At 46.2% G+C, this 21,677-nt stretch overlaps 1 protein-coding gene across 4 annotated transcripts in view; it reads left to right on the top strand.

The window, feature by feature from the left end:
* The window catches only part of HMGXB3 (HMG-box containing 3), a 519,976-nt gene that overhangs the window by 48,648 nt on the left and 449,651 nt on the right, over positions 1-21,677 (top strand). For all 4 annotated transcript variants that reach the window (XM_085617738.1, XM_085617735.1, XM_085617736.1 and 1 more), the window contains exons 3-4: positions 7,782-7,956; positions 17,446-18,009. In XM_085617738.1, coding sequence (XP_085473864.1) covers positions 7,782-7,956; positions 17,446-18,009 — 739 coding nt within the window. The remainder of the gene's footprint in view (positions 1-7,781; positions 7,957-17,445; positions 18,010-21,677) is intronic.

Below are 21,677 nucleotides of genomic sequence, written 5' to 3'. Positions count from 1 at the left end.
CTTGCATCTTACTTTTTCATAATGCACTGTCCTAGATCGCTCAATGAGTATCTGCACTTCCATCTCTATAATGGTCCCTGTTTCCTAAAATGTTTACCTTTCTTTTGATCATATAATAAGCACTCACATTTTAAACTAAGTAGGGTACTGATCCCAAAAGGATGTATTCAATCTGTCCTCACCAGCCCTGGACTCTAATGAAGCATCCGCACTTTAACTCTTAGCACGCCGTTGTACTGTCTGATGAATGAGGCTCCCGAGGCTGGAGGTACAGGTTTTTATTGAGTTTATTGCTATGAATTTATGTTGACAGGTCAATTGTATATATTACACTGAAATGGTTTTTATTATTCAAGTATTAAAGAATTATATAATGGTCAAGTCCGTTTTTAATTACTACAGGGTCTGAGAATCGGACTACTTGAGGCCCTGTCTGAGTACACACACAAGCCCGTACCAAGTCAGGTGATGCAACAGTGCTGACATGGTAAAGGTTCAACCTAAGGGCATTCATTCGCTCTTGTAATCTACAAAGCAGCAGTAAAGACTGCGGATACGATGCGCTGAGGCGTTCTGATAAATGTAGTGATTTGTCAATTGTAGAAAGAGTGCATTTCCCTCTTCGGCCCCAAGTTCTCAATGAGTTCTGCCCAGAGGAGGGGATATCTCGTCTTGGACCAACTATCCATTAGTCACTACAAGAACTCGAGCCACCTTTGTTAACCCGCACAAAACTACATTTCAACGATAGGCTCTCTAAGCACGGTGCAGTGCCAGTGTGACTCGCACCCTGTCTGATGCACTACATTCAAGCAAAGATGGAGGTTTCATTGTACTTATGCTTTATGTCTTTATTCAACAAAGCGCACTGTAGCACACCATGCTGAGAAAGCCGAAGGTTTGTAAGTTATAACTCCACTGACTTTGGCAATTGGAAGTTAAAGCGGCCAGCAACCATAGCAGTGCCTCAGGGGTGAGGGTGGGGGGGGGAGAATTACTAAGGGACTTCCTGTGTATTGGCCCGGCGCAAGAACGTACTTCACCGTCTGGTATGATAACCGATTGATAACTTCAGCTTTAAAATTACAACCCAATACACTCCGCGGGTTCTTGCTGATTGCAGGGCTTACTTTGGTTTGAACCAAGGGACACCTATTTGCATCCTTTTCATCTTGCCATGGCAGCTATTTTAACCTACAGTACAATAATGTCTAGTGCACGGTCACTAGGATGCAATATTTAGATTGTTTTTAAATATGCTCCCAGTAGCCTTTCCTCCACACACGAAGGCACACCCAGATGTGACATCCTTCATGTTTTATTCACAATGATGCTCCTTTAGCCTGACGAGGGAAGCCATATCGGCACAGAGTTTCCTCAGAAACGAGCTTTAAAAAGAAAAAACACCAGTTTCACAGCTTTCTAGAAATAAGATTAGAAGCTGGAGGTGGGAAAGAGAAGACTATAACAAGCTGCTAGTGGTGCGTGAGAGCGCGCGTGTGCGCTTGGGTGAGGGAGCAGGCCATCTGTTTTGCATTATGGTGCACAAGTCTGGGCACGGTATTGCAAAACAGATGTCGGCCATGCGGGTAACAGACACCAATAGGCCATGGGCGGGGCAAATGCGGGACATACGCCTGCATTTGCCCAATTGCGTACTGTCTTTGTTAGAAAGACGCACGCAATGCCCAATAGCCTGCAACAATAACAAAACCACACGCACAAGCGTGGTCAGCTTTCAGAAGCCCCTACATGAAGTCTCGTGCTGCGCGAGCAGGGTTGCGCACTGCAACGCTAGGCGCGAGACCTTCAAAGGGAGAGAGCGATCCTGGTGGGAGCAGGCTTGCCAGCCACTGCTCTGTGTATTCCACTGCGTCGGATCCCTCCACACCCTCGAACAGGCCAATGACTCGCACATCTTCGGCGTGGCATTCTTGAAGATGGACCCGCCTGGTTAGGTCACGTACCATGACAGCAGTGTCTGTGACAGTAGGGCGGTCTTCTGCAAGACTGAGCGCCATATTACACACTTTGTCCGCGAGCTTGCGGTGGTCATCGTGCAGCAGAGTGAATTCCAAAGTGATTTTGTCAATACCGTCATCGAGTGAGGTCCTGGTCTGGGCCAGAGAGTTGCCCAGCCTCTCCACAGCCTTGAGCACGGAGTCTAGTTTGGTATCCAATACCAATGAAGACCCCATCTAGTGCATGTGCAACCCCTTGCCCCCCTTCCCCCCTTTCGGGTGTGTGGTCAGTGTGTCTGGTTGCAAGGAAGTTGAGGCAGGCTTACCACGTTATTGACCCATCACTTGGAAGTGCTCCAGAATGTTACACGTGAAGAATAGGGAGTGCGGTCGGGAGGGATCAGTACCTATGCTGGCCTTTGGGTGTAGCCAAGCAGCAGCGGGTGTGGATGTTGATGTAACATCACTGCATAGGAGCGGGTGTGTTCACAGGTGTCACCATGTTGATGTGTCTCCGGCCACTGTGGTCTCCTGTGTTCACTGGCGCCCGTGCGTAAGCTGCAGATCCGCAATAGCAGTGTACCGGGCGAGAGAAAAAGAGGCGAAGCAGGGGCAGTAACTCAATGGAAAGGTGGAGCCCACAGTTGTATGCCCACGTTAGATCAATTCTGCCCATACGGTGTGGTGAAGACCAAGTGCGACCAGCACACCATGGCTGTAGTCCACCAGAGAGGCAGGCCTGGGCCCGATCAGACCTCCGGACCTAGTGGTACAGCTCCCATCTACATTTCCCATCAGGTGTGTTGAGAAGGAATTGGGATGTGAGGCAAGTGGTGGTGTGGTGCCGGGAAGGAGGACGTGAGGGGAAGATGAGGAGCTTTGGCGGCACACACAGCTCCAACCCGGGATGTGGGTAACAGTCCAATGAGGCCCCTGTTAGGCGCAAGGGTAGGGCTATGCCTATACTGCCCACCGACCTGACAGCACGCCCGTGCGTCAGGAGCTCCGTGCAATTCATCAAACATTATGGAAATTGATAGCCAGTCCAGCCTGTCAGAGGTGCTCGCAACAGCATCTGGGGCGGGTGAGGGCCGTACACGACCCCGAGTCCGTAGGTGTCCCTTCTCCTGTTCTCCCCCACAGCCCTCGAGGTGGGTCGCAAGGTAGGTCCGAGGCTTCGTGCAGGTGCAGGGCAGTGCCAGAGAGGAAGGCCAGTGGAGGCAAGCTGGCAAACTCCCCAGGTCCCACGGAGCAGATCAGGCACGACCAAGGCGATATGGCAGGACTCTGTGCGAACGCTGGCCTAGGCCCGAAACGGCCCCCGGGCCCAGCAGCTCCACCCAGCCGCAAGGGCTATCACCTGGTCGCAAGGCGCAGGAGAGGCAACTTACAGCCTGAATTGCCGCAGTCCAGGGTCGTGGGTCAGGATGACTACATGATTCATGTGCGGACAGCAGCAGTCCAGTCCGGAAAGGGAAGGGAAGGACCGCCTCCTCCTTGGCTACCAGGCTCCAACTGTATTCTGGACCCCTTTACAGTATGGTGCAGACGCGATCCAGGCAGGCCTGATCTCCGTCCGCATTCGATGCAAGGACGTGTAAGACTGGCCTTGGGAGGAGCACGTTGTGGAGACTGGCTGTAGGGATCTGACTCCGGGAAGCGCCCACTGCAGGGTGGCCATCTAGCAGGAGCTCCGGGCCATCGGGACCGAACCGGCTGCTTGGTAGGCCGCCAAACGCTGTACACAGCTCGTCAGTGGGACGAGTCGGCTTCTGAGCGGTTCCAGGTAACCCGCATCGTCCTGCTGCATCTTGGGGCACAACTGGGATATGAGCTGGCAACATGGGTATAAGTGTTGTCGGATTAAGATGGCCGGAGTGCAGAGCACTTCAAAGGTGCGTCCTCCATGTTTGTCGCATCATCATGTTGCATCTCTCAACACTGCTACAAAAACATTGTTTCCCATGCTTGCAAGATAGCTGCCTACTTTTGCAACACGGCTTGACTATGACTTGAAAGTATGAAAAACTATTTTTTATAATTTTAAGATAATCACCCAGTCGGTGGAGTATTGACGAACCAGTTTGCTCAGGATTGGCAAAGCAAGACAGATTGCTTTTGCCAGTGCTTGTTTTCCCCCCTCCTGCAGCGAAGCAGCTGCTACATTATAGGTTTGGAAGTAATGGAATCAGGATATTCTGTATAACTTATTGTAGACATCTAACCTGTCCTTCCTTCCTTTCACAAATAAATTTGAACTGCTAATTATTGCTTCAGTCTTTCCTACCGTAGGAAAATTAAATTGGAGTTCTTGTGCGATATTCAAGCAGCTATTTTGAGGTTTGCCATGTGGAAATGAATAATTGGAAATATATTTTTCCTTTGTATCTGCGTAATCCCTGGGACAAGAGGAGACATGCCATTAATGGCAGTAGTCTAGTCAATCTGGGTAAGGGATACGAGGCATACGCAGTTGTTTCCATTAGGAGTAAGTTTGAGGTGCCTCGAAGAACATAGGTCCTTCAATACCTCATGTGCCGGATTCCACTTGCAGAACCATTGCAGCGTGTTGGAGCAAGGAGATCACCCATCATTTGCAAAACTGGTGCGGGAAACCGAACGGTGTGGAAAAGTGCTTACAGGATGGAATTAAAATGGATGAATGGGCTCGCCCCATGACATCCTAGAGACCTATGAAGGTGTCTTCCATGCAGTGGCAATGATAGACCAAATTCTTCTTCAGATGCCTGGTGTGCTTGTAGTGGGCTATAAGGCATTGGAAATGCATCTTTACAATCACCAAACATTACCCATGCAGTTTTCCTGTACCCGCATTCCTGTTTTCCTCACTTTACATATAAAAGGGACATTTTTATCTAACTTTTGCAAGTCACAAACATTAAAAGAACCCTGTGAGAGCTAATTGTTGTGCTACCATTTTCTGACTACTGGGGCCAAGGAGGCACGTGTCCGATCCCCGAGCGCTCTTGCTCCCTTATTAAATTGGGGTTAGCCTTTCCAGGACCAGAGAATGAGCTGCCGGTTAGTAGTTTCCTTCTCGCCCTGTACTAGCTGCTAGAGAGCTTGAAACCATATGAAAGGATCCAAATAGTCCGTTTAACAACTCTCCAGCCTTGCCAAGAGGCCATGAAGCAGTATGTGCATTTGCTCCGCCTCATGTTTTGTGAACCACTGCAGCTCTCTGCTTCTCTAATCTTCCCATAAGATTCCATTCTCTGATAAGCGATGGTGAAGGTTGGTCCAAAAGGGCTGGAGGTGCTCCAGATGTTCAGGATTGCAAAAAGGTGAGGAATGGAAATGTTTGTATTAATCAGAACTTCTGTTATTGCTGTGATGCCTTCTGTAAGCGAGTCATCTTTGTCCCTGCTCTGAAAAGAGGAGTCCAGCTTGAACTGCTTGGTCACATCCCCTCTCAATGTTAATACAAGCAAGCACTTCGTGGGCTTCATTAGGATGGCACAGCCTCATCATTGTGGTGAAGGTTGAGTTCTGTTGCACAGCAAGAAAGGGGGCTTATCCCACGTCTCTTATTTAGAGAGGAAATCAGTGATGGATAGAAATGCTGGGATGTATCGAAATCAGTGGTAATTAATCTGGACAGATTCCAAAGCACCGTTTATCGTATTTCTTTTTTTTTTTTCTTTGCTTTTCTCTACCCTCACACAAGTGGACACGCCACTTGCAGATCAAAACGTTCCAAACTGCTAGGGTGTTCCCTCTGGACAGGAAAACCAGCACAAACACGAGTATAAGCTTCTTACCCATCAATTTTGTTTTTCCCCTCACATGCAGTAGCCATGGGCAGCCGTGACTGACTGCCTTGCCTTGGGCAAAGAGCTCAAGGTTCACCTCGTTGATGAGGCCCAACAAAAAGGCTGAAGCATGTCTCTGTTTGATTTAGGTTCCTGTAGAGGCGGGAGGTGGCTTAGCAGTTTTGTCTAAATGGTGCCTTTTGGGATAGCACCAAGGTGGTTGCTCATATGGGGGTTCCCTGCCTGATGTGGTATAGTGAGCAAAACATGAGCTGAAAGGCAGCCCAAAGTTTTTAATGTTTTTCACAGATTTTCAGAATAGTCCTAAATGATTCCAGTTTACCTGTCTTCTTGAAAATCTGGCATGGTTCTGGACTTTATGGACCAACATAAGGCACACATGGCAGGACCATCAGTGCTTGCATGTATTGTACTTCTCAACTGGATTGAGGAAAATATGTGGCAGAGTTAACTAACATCATTGGGTTTCCACTTGAATTGTACTCCTGGGCCATTCACTTTCTGCCCTCAGTTTCCTTATCTGAAAAAATGTTATTTAATAAGCTAAGCATAGTTATTATCTCTTTTGAATAGTAAGCAATGACAGAACCAGTAGATTTTCCTTTTTAAAGAGGACCGGGTTCCTCATGCTACATTAACACAATCCCTTTGTGAAATAAAGACATTTGCGATTTTACTTTACAACAAAACCGGTACAGACCAGACATCCCTTGATAAAAGATGCACAGAATAGATTCTGCACAGTCAACAGATGTCCAATCTTGCTTTCAATACACAGAGGTACAATGCAAGCTGTAACTTTGCACACACAACTCGAAGGGATTAAGCATGAGTCGTAACAAGGCAAATTTTCCTCAGAAACCGAACAGGTGCAACATAAGTCGTTCACTTAAATACAAAACAAGATCAGCACCAGCAGTGCACATTTGCCAAAACTTTTAAAAAATTCAGCAGTAGTACAAATGTTCTTGCTGTTTGTTCCCTGCAGGCCCAGCATGGGCACCACAGACTTCCCTCAACTGCTGAATAGGTACAGCATGGTACCAAAAGCCCACGTGCCTGTCAGACATGTACAGCACGATTTCTAGCAATGCAAACATCCCTCCGATACAAAATTAGTACTGAAATAGCAGTAGTAACTAACATAAAACACAATAGAGAGGGAACAGGTGCAGCCATTTAAGCCACCTTCAGACATGCCATGTCCTGTGCAAACAGATGTAATTCAAACTTCCAACAAAAAAACAGGCCACTATGTTGCCTCACACCCTGTATGTCAAAGTCAGTGGGCCTCACTGGGACTGTGGAAAACTCTAGAATTTGGGTACTACGGAGGAAAGTGAGACACTTGCTCATGCAACTTAAAACTGCGGGTGTGCTTCTAGCACTTTGAAGTAATTGTTTGTGTGTTCCCAAAACAAATGGGGGGGCCATACCTCACCTTCACTGTTCTGTTACTTAACCCATGTATATGAACAAAGTGAGCACCCAACCAGACACTCTTTGAAGTAAATGGTGGGGGGTGCTAGGAACAGACAAGAATCATAAATGAGCAAGTGACAGCAGCAGCAAAATAATACATTTGTCTTGAAGGTTCTGTATGAATTCTTTGGAAAACAAAAGTTCGGTTCTATGCGGTTATGTTCTATTATAACCAATCTGAAGGGGTCAAGATGAATTTGCATAAAAGGTTTGTGTGCCTTGGCGTGCTCCACGTGTACTGCTGCATGATTCACATTAAATTGTGGATGCAAGCTCTAAACCACAATGTGCATGCTTACACAATGCCCTATTTTTGCAGTACCAAGGGATAGATTAGTACTAAAGTACTACTACCTCAGATGTACCTTAGATGTAATTGTTCTATTTATGTAGCCCTTACTATGATATCGGGACTTTCTCATCAGACCTGAAGCACGTAAAAGCCGTTCAATTTCCATTGCTTTGATACATGCACCTTGTCCCTCTTCTCACCCATGGCTTGGTTAATAGACATTCATTTCCTAATGACTGCTTTTTATTTCAGATCAGCCTACCTGCTGTATTACTATGATATATACCTCAAGATACAGCAAGATCTGCCTAATCTGCCCCAGTCCGAGATCAACAAGAAGATCAGTGAAAGCTGGAGACTGTTGAGCGTGGCCGAGAAAAGCTACTACTTGGAGAAGGCAAAGTTGGAGAAGGAGGGGCAGGACCCTGTGAGTCCTTTGATATTAGTCCTTTACTTATAGACACCTGTACATGTGGAAAATGTGTTTTATTGTGGTGTTCTATGCCAGTTTGTAATAGGAAATCTCAATGTGTGCGACTGATTTTATTCTCTTGACTCTCTGGAGTGCTGTTAGATGTTGGTGTCCTCTAAGGTGGCGATCTAGTTTTATATATGTTAGTGTTTCATGTTGTCCATGTTTTCACATGTTATGGTTTGTCTCGCAAAGATTTCCATTATTATAGATTTCTATTGCTGTTTCTTGCCTGGGAATGGGAGACATTTCACACATGCCCAACACTCCTTGTGGTTGTATCTTGAAAAAAACACTCTGCCATAAAATTCATTACTACATTACTGCAGTCTGCCATTCTAGGGTGTCACTGTGCTTCCAGGCCTTTCTTCTGTTCCACCGAGGAGCTGATTTCATCCTTGGTCCTGATGCACCCAGAGTTCCTTGGTACATTGGTGTTGTTACAGCAGGTTGAGGCCTTTAGAGAGGCCATGCTGTGCATCTTTTGCACGCTTACAGCATCCTCTTGTTTGCCTCAGGCTGCAAGCATCCACTGGGACTTCATTGGGTTATCACAGGTACATTTGTCTCTGGCTATGTCTGGGACCCTCAAAACCACTTTGTTCTGTGCCGGGATCGAGACTGCTGCAAAATCAGCACCAGTCCCTCAAGCACCAATGCCACGGGGCGGGGCGGAAGACCCACAACCCATTACCCATTGTGGTTGCTATCTCCACCCGAGGTTGTCTCATCCAAGATCATGTGCAGATCATGCTGTGCTGCCACCTCTACTGAATCTACTCAGACAAAATTCCACAGTGCCCACAGGCATTACACCACATTTTTGGCTTCTGTTCTGACCACCGCCAGGCTCATGGAGACAACTGTGGTTGGAAAGGGGAAGAGTTTGCCTCGCCCTATGATAACTGGTACATGGACCTGCAGGATGCCAGTGGGCTGGCCACCTCAACCAATACTGGGTTGCTAGTGCCACAGACCGAGGAAAACACTTCTTTTGCACCTGGAGGGTTGGTGAGATCCTTGACCTCTACTACCTCACAATGGAGTTAAAGGTGAATGTGTTGGCAAAGGTCCTGAGCCTGGCTAGGCAAAGATTGAACCTCTTTTACCTATCAACCAAGCCCTCACTTACACACTTCTTGGCACTTAGTCCAAGCCATGGTCTGCATTTTTTCATGACAGAATTACAAAAGAGTGCTTTCGGAACTGCTAAAATATATTTTGAAGTGTTTAGACAGTTCATTTACAAGCTATTTAACCCCTTCAGTGCCCGCCCCTTTCCCCGCCCAGTGCCGGCCGTTGCATTAGCGGGCGGGGTCTATGACGAGCTGGACTCGTCATGGGCACAGCGCCACCGCGGCCCATGACGAGTCCAGCTCGTCATGGGCACTGAAGGGGTTAAATGTGCTTTTGGAAACAAAAACAGACATCCTACAGTCTTTCATTTCACATTGTTTGTACAGCACAACTGTCAGACAGTTCACTTTACAAAATCCTTGAACTTTGCTGCTTATTTTAGCCTGGAGGTTGTGTTTACTTTTCTTTCTCTGATTGCAAATTGTAAGACATTAGCTGACATTTGACCTCTGTCTCTGAACTCAGGGCAAATGTAACAAGATAAAACCAAGATATAAAGGCATCTTTATTGCTTATTCACTTTCTGAGAAAACAGAACCCCTGTTCTTTATCAGCTCACCAGAGTGGGCTAGTTAGCTCTAAAAATAGCTCACCCTGATAAAATGTGACTCGCCATAGCAAGTGGATGAGTAGATTTTTCAAGGCCAGCTCTACCGACAGGTTGCCCACCCCCAAAGACCTCTTCAGGTGACCCGTATTTCTTTACTCAGCATCCGTCCCTTGAAAGTCTTGTGGCATAGGCGTCCACCAGTAGAGAGAACCCTAATGCCTTCGCAACCACTCCCCCTGACAGGGTGTCAAAACAGGTATATATACTTGGCGAGCCTTGCCTTGAAGTCAGTTAATACAAGATATACACTAAGTTGCTCTATGGTTCATAGTGGGTGAGATCTTACCTGTGGTCCCCGAACAGTTACGTGCTTCATTAACCGAAATCTTTCAAGATTGTTTGTATGTAGCCAAATTTGTAATCCGCTTCGTCCTTGACACCTTGGATGGTTTGGGTAGTGGATATGCCTGTTTGGGGAGAAGGCGGATTGGGCCCTAGAACATTTTAAGGCAAGCCGATCCACCATACATTGTTTGGGTCTTTCAGCTCCATTTAGGCAATCCCCCCAAAAATGTCATCCTTTTTGGGAATATGCCGGGGGCTTGGCTTATTGACATTGTCAAACCCCAACACCTGAACATCCTGCCTCCAAGTAAGTACCTCAGGCCTAGCAGACTACAAACTGGCCACCAAGGGAAGCACTGATCTCAGTCCACCATCCCGGACACAACCTCCAGTTCTCTTTAATATGCCCTTTTAGGCACATAGCCATCCTGTAGGAGGCAGGATCAGCCACTTTCTGCAGGAATGGCAAAATAGTACACCTGACAAATGAGTCCTGCAGATTGTGCACCTGACAATGCCTGTCATTCCTTTTTGACCCACTGCACCTTCCACCTACATAAAACCACTTCTCAGAGGATCATATGCCAGGTAGTTAAGGTCCCTTTGGCCCAGGCAGCCATACAGTCCTTCGCCTTCTCAACATTTACCTGCACAAGGACAAATTCACAATGCTCACCCTGGCCCAGGTTTATTACCCTGAATGCGGGAGACTGGATGGTGGTGTTGGACATCCGGGCCACGTATTTTCACATCCCAGTCTTGCAGGCTCACAGATACTAACTGCGTCCCATGGTGGGTCACAAGCACTTTCAGCCTCAGCAGTTCCCCCAGGGCGTTTAGCAAGGTGATGGCAGTGATTGCTGCCCATCTTCGGAAGTCAGTTAGTCAAAGACAACTTCAAGGTGACAGCAGACCTTTTGACATAATTGGGGTTCTCATTCAACTTACCGAAGTCACACTAGACTCATTTGTAGAGGCTCCACTTCATCGGAGCCATCCAAGACATGACGCATTTTCATGCTTTCCTCTGGACCAATGAATCCAGGGCATTCAGGCTATAATCCTGAAGTTTCCGCCTCTGTCCTGGGTCTCGGTGAGAAGGGCTCTGAGGCTTTTTGGCCTAGTATTCTCCTCCATTCTTCCCGCCAACCAAGTCAGATGGCACATGCTAGCTTGGCAGTGTGATCAGTCATCTCAGTGGGCCCAGCACCAAAGGAACCTATCCGATTCCATCCAGGTGTCTGAGGAGACCGCAAAAGACCTGCAATGGTGACTTCTCAACTGCATTTGGACAGGCGGCTGACCCCTCTTGCTGCCCCACCCGGAGTTGACTGTGTTGACGAATGTGTCGCTACAGGGTTGTCGTAGATCATCTGGGAGAGATGAAGATCGGAGATCTCTGGTGGAGCCCGCCTCCACATAAATTTGCTGGAGTTGCGGACGGTTTGCTTGGTGTTGGAGGCCTTCCTGCCTTCTATCAAAGAACTGCTGGTGCAGGTTCTCACGAACAACAAAGGCATAGTGGGTTCCTGTGCCAAGAGGCCCTGTACCTCTGGAGGTAACTAGGGGATTGTGCCTTGTGGGATCTTTAAATGCTGTGATGGATGAACTCACCACGTGGCATCTAGCGGATCACAAATTGTAGTTATGGCAGGAAGTCGCACAGGGCATCTTCCAACAATGGGGAGAACCCTAGCACGATCCATTCGCCACCTCTGAGAACATGCAATGTCAGCACTTTTGCGTCCTTATGTCCCCAAGGAGGCTAACCCTCAGAGACTCATTCCGCCTATACTGGAGCAGTGGAATACTGCATGACTTCCTGCCGCTACTTCTCCTGCCCTGGCATCTGAAGGAGATCGGACAAGCACAAGTCCCATCCTAGTTGCTCTGGATTAGGTGATGAAAGTGTGGTACCTGAACTTCTAGACTGAGCATCCATCCTTCGATCTGGCTTATTCTTCTGGAAGACCTTCTGTTGCAGCAGCAGTCAGGGTCTTGCACCTAGCTTGCACAACCTTCACCACCCTTTGGAGATTGAGTGGCAACAGTGAATCCCCCTTGCTCTTTCTCCTGAGGTCGTTGATGTAATTTTGGGAGCCAGGTGCTTTTATCGAAGTATGTGTATGTAGGTAGGTGGGACAAGTTTGTGGTGTGGTGTGGTGTGGCGTGGTGCGGTACCCGCCAGTTGGACCCATTGCAGACAAAACTGTTAAACGTGGTGTGGTTTGATTTGTTTTTGGCCCAGCAGTGTCTTGTTCTGGGCCGGGTGTTTTTTGACCCTTTCGACTTTTAGTTTGTCAGACCAGTCATCCCTGTTGAGATCATCACTTTTCATGACGCCACAGTGGGACTTAAATCTGGTTCTTACATTTGATGTTTCTCTTTTGAACCAATGCACAGTTGTTGATTGCACCTATTCACCTTAAGAACGATCTTCCTGGTTACAACAACATACCCATTCTGGGTGAGCGAACTTCAGGCCTTTCAGTTCACCCTCCCTATACCACCTATTCTGGAGAAACTGGTGTTAAGGACTCCAGCAGTGTTCCTTCCGAAGGTAGTATTACCTTTTCATGTTGGACCAGCAATCACCATTCGATCTTCTTTGCTCTACCTCATCCCTCAAAAGGAGAAGCTCCATTGTTTGGTCCCCAAGAGAGATTTCAGGTTTTTACATCTAGTGTTCCAAAGAATATCGGGTGGCCGATTGCCTCTTCATTTGGTTCTCAGAGGCAAAGAAGGGCAAGTTGGTGCAGAAATATACAATCTCTTGATGGATAGTCCTCGGCATTAAGATCTGCTACACACTGACTAAGAAGCGTCCTCCAGAAGGCCTTAAAGCCCTCTACACCAGGACCGAAGCTGCTACCATTGCCCTGCCACGCGCAGTGCATGTCCTGGATATCTGTCGGGCAGTAATGTGGGCATTCGTGCACACATTCACGATGTACTAGTGCTTGGGCAGGCAGGCTTGTCAAAAGGGTCATTTTTCCAACTCTGTCCTGCAGGACTTTTTACTCTGAGGCTTTACACAGACCCACCACCTGGGGGATGTACTTTGATACCTTTTCACATGGTGGGGAATCTGCAGTTAGAAGTATCCATCAGAGGAACAAGTTACTTACCTTCAGTAACATTCCTTCTGGTGGGTACTGTATCAAATCGCAGATTCTTCACCGCTCTAGCACCTCTTCATGCTGTGATATGATCGTTTCTTCTTCGATAGATCCCAATCTAGGAATCAGTACACTGGTTGATTCAATTTTTTCAATTTCTTCTTTATTCGGTTTAAATGATTTCAAACCATAAAAGTACGGTAAAATGTACATAATATAATTCCATGTTAAAATCAAAAAATGTGCATGATTCGCTTTAAAATCAGCACTGCCATCGCCATAAGATGAATTTTAAAAAAGAGAATGCATATCAAATATAGGACAACAATTTAAAAAACACAGATGACCGTTCTAAAAGCAAACTATAATTCTCGTACAGACATTGACTTACGCGCTAGCTCTGCTACTTTCAAAAACAAAGTAACGCAGTTAATGATAGCTTTATCATCCAATCGAAGTAGTGCATTGTTAGCTTCTCTAAAATCACCAATTTTTAGCTTCTTAATCACAGGAAATAAGATGATCTTGGAGTATATGGAATAAAAATTACAGAACATTAAAAAATGCAGCATAGATTGGCCAGATTTCCCATCACAGGGACATGGACGGATATCTAAGTTAGCTTGAAAGCCTAATGAGCAGTTCAAAGCATATTTTATTGTACCTTCCCTAAAGCGAAACAGTAAGCTACGTTCCTAGTTATTCATAGGGCCAATCAAGTAACTTTGAGGTTCACCAATCCGTCCATGATTTCTAATTAACTAGGCCAATACTCTTGATTTTGCTAACTCCCGGTTTGTTCTCTCTGCACGTGTTGGTACCAACACGCCTGCAACTGTATCTTACTGATGTTACATGGGCTCTCTGAGTTATCAAATAGTTGGCGAAAACCAATCATGCGCAGGCAGGATTCCACATACTTTATCCAGGGGATTTTCCTACCATTATCGCATGCGAGGCAATCTTTTTTATGATGTCTTTCGTAAGTGCTCCTTCTGTGTTTTGCCAAATGGCATACCTGGAAAGCAGCGGTTGGACGCTAATATAGTCTTCAAGAAAAGGGAGACCCAGCTCATTGTGGCAGATAAAACTGGAGCTTGAGATCGACACTCTCAGCATTTTTCTACAGAATCTGTTTTCCTCTAATTGCACTAAATGACATTTCTCTGTTCCCCAGACCTCAGGTCCATAGGTCGCAGATGGAAGACACTGTGTCCTATAGATCTTTAATGAGGGAACTAAAACGCTCCCTTTATTAGGGCGAGGCAAGTTGAGTAGTGATCCTATGGCTCTAGACAGTTTATTTCCACTGTTTCCTATGTGTACTTTCCAAGAGCCACTGTCATTAAAAGTCAAACCCAAGTAAGTAAAAGTGCTAGTGCTAGATAAAATATGTTCACTTAACTTCAGGGATGGCATATTATATTTCTTAGGGCCACAGGACATGATGTAGGACTTATTAAAATGTGTTTGCAGATCTAGGGATGCCATGAATTTAACAAAGCCGTTCCCTAAGAGAGAGAGAGAGAGGGCCTTCCGTGTGTGAGCCATCAACACTGCATCACCGGCATACCGTAATGCAGGTAATGAGGAGCTTCCTATCTTGTGGACGTCCGTAGTAATGGTAGTTAAAAAGGGATAAAGGTCATTCAAATACAAGATAAATAAAAGCGGGGCTAAAACTGGTTGATTCAATTCGCCAATGTGATCCACGTCTAAAGACACTGATGAGTTCACAAAAGAAATTGATCTCTGCGTGAATGGCTGGCTCTTACTGGCTACTCCATTCAACACTTCTGGAGTAGGACGGCGTACAGAAGCACTGCTTTTGAATTTTCAGAGGTGAAGTATCTGTCGTTAGATACAGTACCCTCCAGAAAGAACTTTACTGATGGTAAGTAGGTTGTTCACTTTTATGCATATAGTGGCAAAAAACACTTTCCTTGATCTGGCGCTTTATGATTAGGCTTTGTGGTCTGATTCTGAACATAATAGCTGAAAGAATGTGTTCTTTTGGGACGTTCAAATGTGGTTTTTGGATATTTCACTCTGCAGATGGCTGTGGAGATGACAGGTGAGAACATGTTCTGTGTGTGCAATGGAAATGTGTTAGGTGTGTTGTAGAATGTTTTCTCCTTTGTCTTTTTCCTCCTTACTCTTCCCAGTACCACCCACCTGCCTCACTCTACTGAGTTTAATCAAGGATATTCGCTTTTTTATTTTGATGTCTGGTTTATTTAGTGTTTATCTGAATGTTACGATAGAGGTTCATTTTCTTCTACAATTGAGCATTCCTGTAATTTGATGACTCTCTTGTTGCTCTTCATTTTGGTATGTACCCAATATTTGCCCCTATAAAATTTATTTAAAGAAAGAACAGTAAATATGTTCTCATCTTAACATATCTGTCAATCCACTCCTGCTATTGGTGCCATAATTTCCTCTCGGGCGGACAAGTGTAAGGCATACCATATAGTCCAGCCGGACTAGCTGAATGTTACAGAAATGTAGTCCTCTTGGTGAGGTAACATTAATTTATTAATATCTAAACCACATGTTTTGAGTTTTTGGAAAATAAATTCTTAGCCCATCCGGCCGAAATAGGGATACCATATTGAATTTCAAATAACCAAAGCTATAAAAATACTATACTATCAACCTGAAAGATTGTGTCTTCATCAAGACTGTCATTGGTCTTTTCAGTCCATAGAATTCTGCACAATATTTTCCTTATCAAAAAAATCTACAGCAGTTTGATTTGCCACCACATACTATCATTACCTTACACTCCACAACTAAAAGTAGTCTGTTGCTTCAACTGTGACTATCAGTACTATTAGTCCAACTCTATTATTTTTTATTTTTATGGCTAGTTAGTGCAGGACCTTACTATCCCAGAATAGCTGCTTCCTTTGGAAGAATGCTGGCGCTGCACACACTTCTAGTGAAACAGGACCTACCCATTTAAGCAGTTGTACAGCGAGTGAGATTACAAATATTAGTAGTGGTATGTCTATAGAAATGACTACTATGACTTCTATTACTGATAGCAAAGCATGTGTCCTACTTGTAGTAGTGCATGCAGTACAAGTGCCATTAATAGCACTGCTACTGGAAATGTTTCTTTTGTTAATATTTCTTCCCCTGGTACTGGTCCTGGTACGACTACTAAAAGCACGCCTAATGTGCCAGCTCAGTGACCAAGCATCTCAGAATATGTGTTACACTTGGATATTGTCTTGTTTGGAAAGTGCCAGTTGACTTTGGACTTGATTTGCTGATACTGATGTTGGATGGCCCTCTGAGATTATCAGACAAAGGAGGGCTTTTTGGTCCTATCTCTGTTAACATAATTGGTATGTCAAGGCCATTTGGGCACCATGATACCAGTTCTGCACATGTAATTAACAAATGAGTCCTTCTTTGGGCAGGTGAAGTCTTCCTTTATTTACGGTGAACCAATTGAACACACAATAAATACATTAATATGAATTATAAAATAAACCCTATGCATGGGAGCATGGTTTCTCAGCAATACCGAACCACAAAGTTACCATATGCTGTAGGTATTATTTTCTTCTTCGTCATTGAGCATTTGTCAACACCCTGAGGAGAAGACTAGGCAGTACAGCATCTGATGGAGATCTGTGCCTCAGCATTAATTTGGTGTTTGCTGGTGAAAGCCTCATGTGGCCCATACCAAAAACCAACAGTTGGTTTAGAGCCCACACTTTGCTTACCATTGGTTGATTGTATTATCACTCTCAGTTGTTTGCTTTTTATTCCATGGTTTGCTTACCACTTCTTGTTTGTCACCCCCCCTGTCGGTGAAAACGGCCACTTTAACATCCTTTTGATTGGCGACTTGTAACCTTCCACTGCTCAGATTTAGGGAACAGCTTTTTTTCTTATTCATTGAGCACTCCATGAGAATGTCTGTATTTTCTTTCTCTATCACTTGTGTTATGCTCCACCCCCACTCCCTGCAAATGCATTTCCCACAGTCTGTGTTATGCTCCACCCCTTCCATCTTGTCTGTGAATGCACAGCAACAGTTACATTTTTTTGAGGGTATGACTGAAAAGCAGACTTAAAGGGGTTGTTTCTGCCTTCTGTTTCTGTTACTTTTTCAATCTGATTCTTTTGCAATGTAGTGTCCTTTTGTGTAATTCACTATTCTTTTTCTGTGATATAAATCTTTCTTTTTCCTTTTGTTTATACCTGCTTTAACTTTTGCATCTGTTTTCACAGTCTGCTTGACGCTAATGACAGTTTGTTTTTTTTTGGACACAGAACTTCAAATCAACCTCATATACAGCTGTTCCAGAAATTCCAGGCTTCAGAAAAATTCTGCCCCGCTCGGACTATATCATAATTCCAGGCTCTACCCTTCATGAAGACAGCAGGCAGCATGTGGAGGTGCATGTGGTGCAGGGTCGTTGTGCCAAAGGTGGAAGGGGAGAGGTGGGCAGCAGAAATGGTAGTCTACTGAGTGAAACAGAACAAAGCCTGCTGTCCTTCGACCCGCAACACTTTGGCTTGACAGAGCAGGTTGTTGCCATAGAGAGTCTAGCCGAAGCACCGGTCTCCTTCCAGCAATCTGATATGGTGCAGGAGGTCGTCACATCAGAGATCCTATCACACTACCTCAGCACTGTGAATGAAAAAGGCAGCCGAGACACAATGCCGGATAAGACCACCCTAAAACCAAAAGAAGGTGAAATCTATGTAGCCACTAACTTGGCTATGGAAGATGAGGCAACAGACAGCACTACTCGTGTTCCTTGTGAAGGAGTGAACATGGTCCGGTCAAAGACAGAAGATGGGGTGTCCGTGTTGACACTTATGACTGAGAGGGTGAGGCTTTCTCATGTCTGTTTCACTTGTGCCTGTTGCATTGTGATACTCTGGTTGTGTGGTTTCATAATCTATTTTAGCCATCATCGCTTTTCCCATCAATTCTGGCGATCTTGTTTAAATGGCACTTGAATTCTCAGTAAAGGTTATTTGTAGGTTAGTTTTAGTTATAAACTGCCTGTATTTCCAGTACCACTCACTGTAGTCTTAACGTTTGTAGAAGTAACCCATTTTTTCAAAGCATACAAATGGTGACATTGGGTGTCTCGGAGCAATTCTGCCCATGCCTAAGACCTGCCTCACTTAGGCATTCACAAATCTTTTTAAGCTTAATACCTTTTTCAGCAGCCTAGGTTTTTCCAGCCAGCTGGCATCTTCGTAGATTTGCCAAGACACCAAAATATGCAATCATTTGGCTATTAAAAGGCAACAGCTGCTGACATTTCATTGGGTAAACCTGCTCTACCTGCCGCCAGCTTTATTTACATTGTTTCAGCCACTATCATTGTCTAACTACTTGTGTGTGCTGTACTTCCTTTGCAGTACATGCTTTGATAAGCTTGGATTCTTAATTTGTTGGATGCCTCGGTGTAGGAAGCTGGCTCTATATACTGCACCAAAACGAGGTACACTGTGCAGAGAATCCAGGCGACACTTATTGATTTAGAGGGGTTAAATAATAATCTCAAATGCTCTCTTTTGTGGTAGTGTGGGCGAGCAGTTTAGGCTTATCAGAGGATTATGTTGAGTATTTATTGCACACACGGAGCCAGTAAACGAGATACACACTCACTAAAGAAATACGAAACCAATTTATAAAAATATCAGTTTTTTTTAATGTATTTTTTTAAAATGTGAATTTAGACATACTTTTCAAGTTATTCGTTTTTAAGTCACAGTAAAATGCACTTGTACTGTAGATTTCAAGTGGCAATGTTATCCTATGGTGAATAAACATATACTGCATAGGGTCGCTTGGCAACAACTTACAGGATTGTTGCCTGGACTTACGGTGAGTTTGGCGCAAGGTCCTAGGCAGCACCAACAGGTCACCTCAGTCGGCAATGTGGCGTCCGAGTGAAGATGTGCGCTTCGTCATCTGGTGCCACGTTCACTTAAGTGGGAAACGGTTCTGTGGAAAAGAGGCTGCAAGCAGGGATGTGGGGGGGGGGGCGGTAGGGCAGTCTGGCTAAACTGAAAGGGGGACTCTGGTCTTGAGGGTCTTGGGCATGCAGGGACACTGTCTGTTCACTTGAACTCCGGCTGGCGGGGCTCATGTACAGTTGGGCTTTGTCCAAGAAGGTTATGCTGCTGAATAATCTTGCGGTTCTCGGTCCCTGCAGCAAGAGGCTGCAGGCGGCGACTGTGGGACCAGTCTGGCCAACCCAGGGATGGGCTCAGCTTTTGAGGGTCTCAGGACTCCGTTGGCACAGTTGCCTCCCTCAGACTCAGGCTGTGGCTCTCGGCCACAGGGGTGCCTTGAGGCGTCTGGTCGAGACTCGCTGTGTTTCTTGGTGACTTGTTGAAGAGGGGAAACAGGGCAGCAAGGCCACCCTCTGTGCTGGCCCTGTGGATCCTGACGTCCCTCAACAGTTGGTTTGTCCTTGTGCTGTTGGATGCTGGATTGGACCACCAACAAGCCTTGGTTGCTGCACCTTCTCTGGTACCCAGGATATTCTAACTTCTCCAGACTTGGCAAGGAGTCTGATTTGACCTCTGGAGCACGAAGACCTTCGCCTATTGTGCTGCTCCTTTGGTGCGCAGGATGACCAGAATCCCGGCTTTTCAGTGCCTGAAGGTTCACAGCAGTTATTCATGTGGTCAGTGTGCTACAGAACCCGTTGGGCTAGACTAAGCCAATGAGCCTTGTCCCCTATATGTTGGTGCCAATTTATTAAAGGCGACTGACAGTTAATGAACTTGGCTTCTTAAAACTATTTGAAGGAATAGGCTGTTCCATTAACTCCACCCCACTCCTGGAGCCTTTGAATTTATGAATAATCTCCTTCGATTATAATCCAGCATCTCCTCTGGCTCTTCATTTGACAGAGGTCATTTTCCGGGCAGACTCCATACGATTGTTTTACTTTTGGTTGGGTCTACCTTAACAATAGATGTGAAAGTGGTACGGATGCTCATAGAATTACCATTTGTCCTGATTAGGACCTTTTAGTTTTACTATGGTCGAAACGCTGTCGACACACATATGTGGCTGAAATTGAAGAGAACGCATTGTTTGCTTTGTGTTGTTTCAGTTTTGTCCTGAACTTCTGATTTTTGTAAACCTTTTTTCTGATGGATACATCTGCCAGTGGATTCCTCACCTTGTGAATATCCCCTGCGCCAGCATTCCACGGAACTTTTTTCCCCAGCTCTCTACGCCGACGTGGACGACGTCATAATGCATCGGCTCCGCTCGCGACTCCGTATGACGTCACCAGAGCCATAAGAGAGCCACGTCGGCGTGATGACGTCAGTTCCCTTTTTTCCGCGCCGTCGACGCGCAACGGTTTTTCCAGCACTCTCCTGCTACTTTGTAGTCGTTTAGTGGTTACTGTTGGAGAAAATTGTCATGTCTTCGACTAGGAAGTCGGGTTTTAAACCCTGTAGGCAATGTGGGGGCCACATGTCAATGACAGACCCCCATGAAGATTGTTTGTGGTGCCTTTCATCCGACCATGACGTGGAAGATTGTTCCACCTGCAGGAGGATGAATCCCAAGGCCTTGAAAGAAATGGAGGTGAAGCTCTTCATGGCCAAGGCTAAGAAGGAGAAGAGAGATAGGAAGAAGGAAAGATCGAGACCGGAGTCGTCGACTTCGCATTCTTCGAAGTCGAAGAAACATCATAAGAAGTGGAAGCATACCTCTCGGCGCCGGTCTTCGAATAGCAAGGCGTCGAGATAGACTTCGCCTCGACGTCGAAGTAAGGATGTGGCTCCTTCTCCGTCTAAGTCTCCAGAGGGATCTCCTTCGCTGAAGCGGTCCCCGGCGTAGTCACCGGCGCAGTCACCGGTTCCAGTGGAGTCTTCGGCTTCGGAGGCCGAGCAAGAGAAAGAGCCTTCTCCAGAGCCGGATGATCCTGCGGTGCCTGTTGAGGACACTGCGGCTGCGGTACCAGGTACTCCTCAACCGGATCCGGGATTATTCCCTTATCCGCAGTTCCCGACTCCGGGTGCGGATTCGACACATTTTTTAAATGCGATGTATGGGATTTTCCAACGGGCTGCCTTCCCATCCGGCTCACCTACTGGTCCCGTGGGTCCTATGGCATAATCTCTGGGAGTACCGCAGCATTATGCTCAGGCCCCGTTTATGCCCTTAATGCCGATGGCGCCTTCGTGGTAGTTTCCGGCGCCGTCTGGGGATCCATCTCGGCTTCGATTGGATCGACCTTCTTTGGAGCCTTCCTCGCCCCGTTGCCGACTCCTTCGGCGCCGCGTCCGGCGCTGCCGACCCCGACACCTCCGGCTCCACGTTCGGTTCCACCGACTCCGCGTACGGCGCCGCCGACGCCGACTCCTCAGATCCGTTCAAGGAGAGAGGCCCAGAGGGTCTTAGAGGAGGAGCGTTATAGAGTGGAGGTGGAAGAAGGTGAGGTGGATACATCTTCCGACGAATTTGAAGGGATTCAGGAGGCTAGTGGTCTGGATATGACTCCGGAGTGGGA

This window comes from Triturus cristatus, chromosome 7, assembly GCF_964204655.1.
Source record: "Triturus cristatus chromosome 7, aTriCri1.1, whole genome shotgun sequence".
In the NCBI taxonomy this organism is placed as follows: Eukaryota; Metazoa; Chordata; class Amphibia; order Caudata; family Salamandridae; genus Triturus; species Triturus cristatus.
The sequence above is the reverse complement of the archived record's forward strand: the minus strand, read 5'-3'. Positions and strand labels throughout refer to the sequence as shown.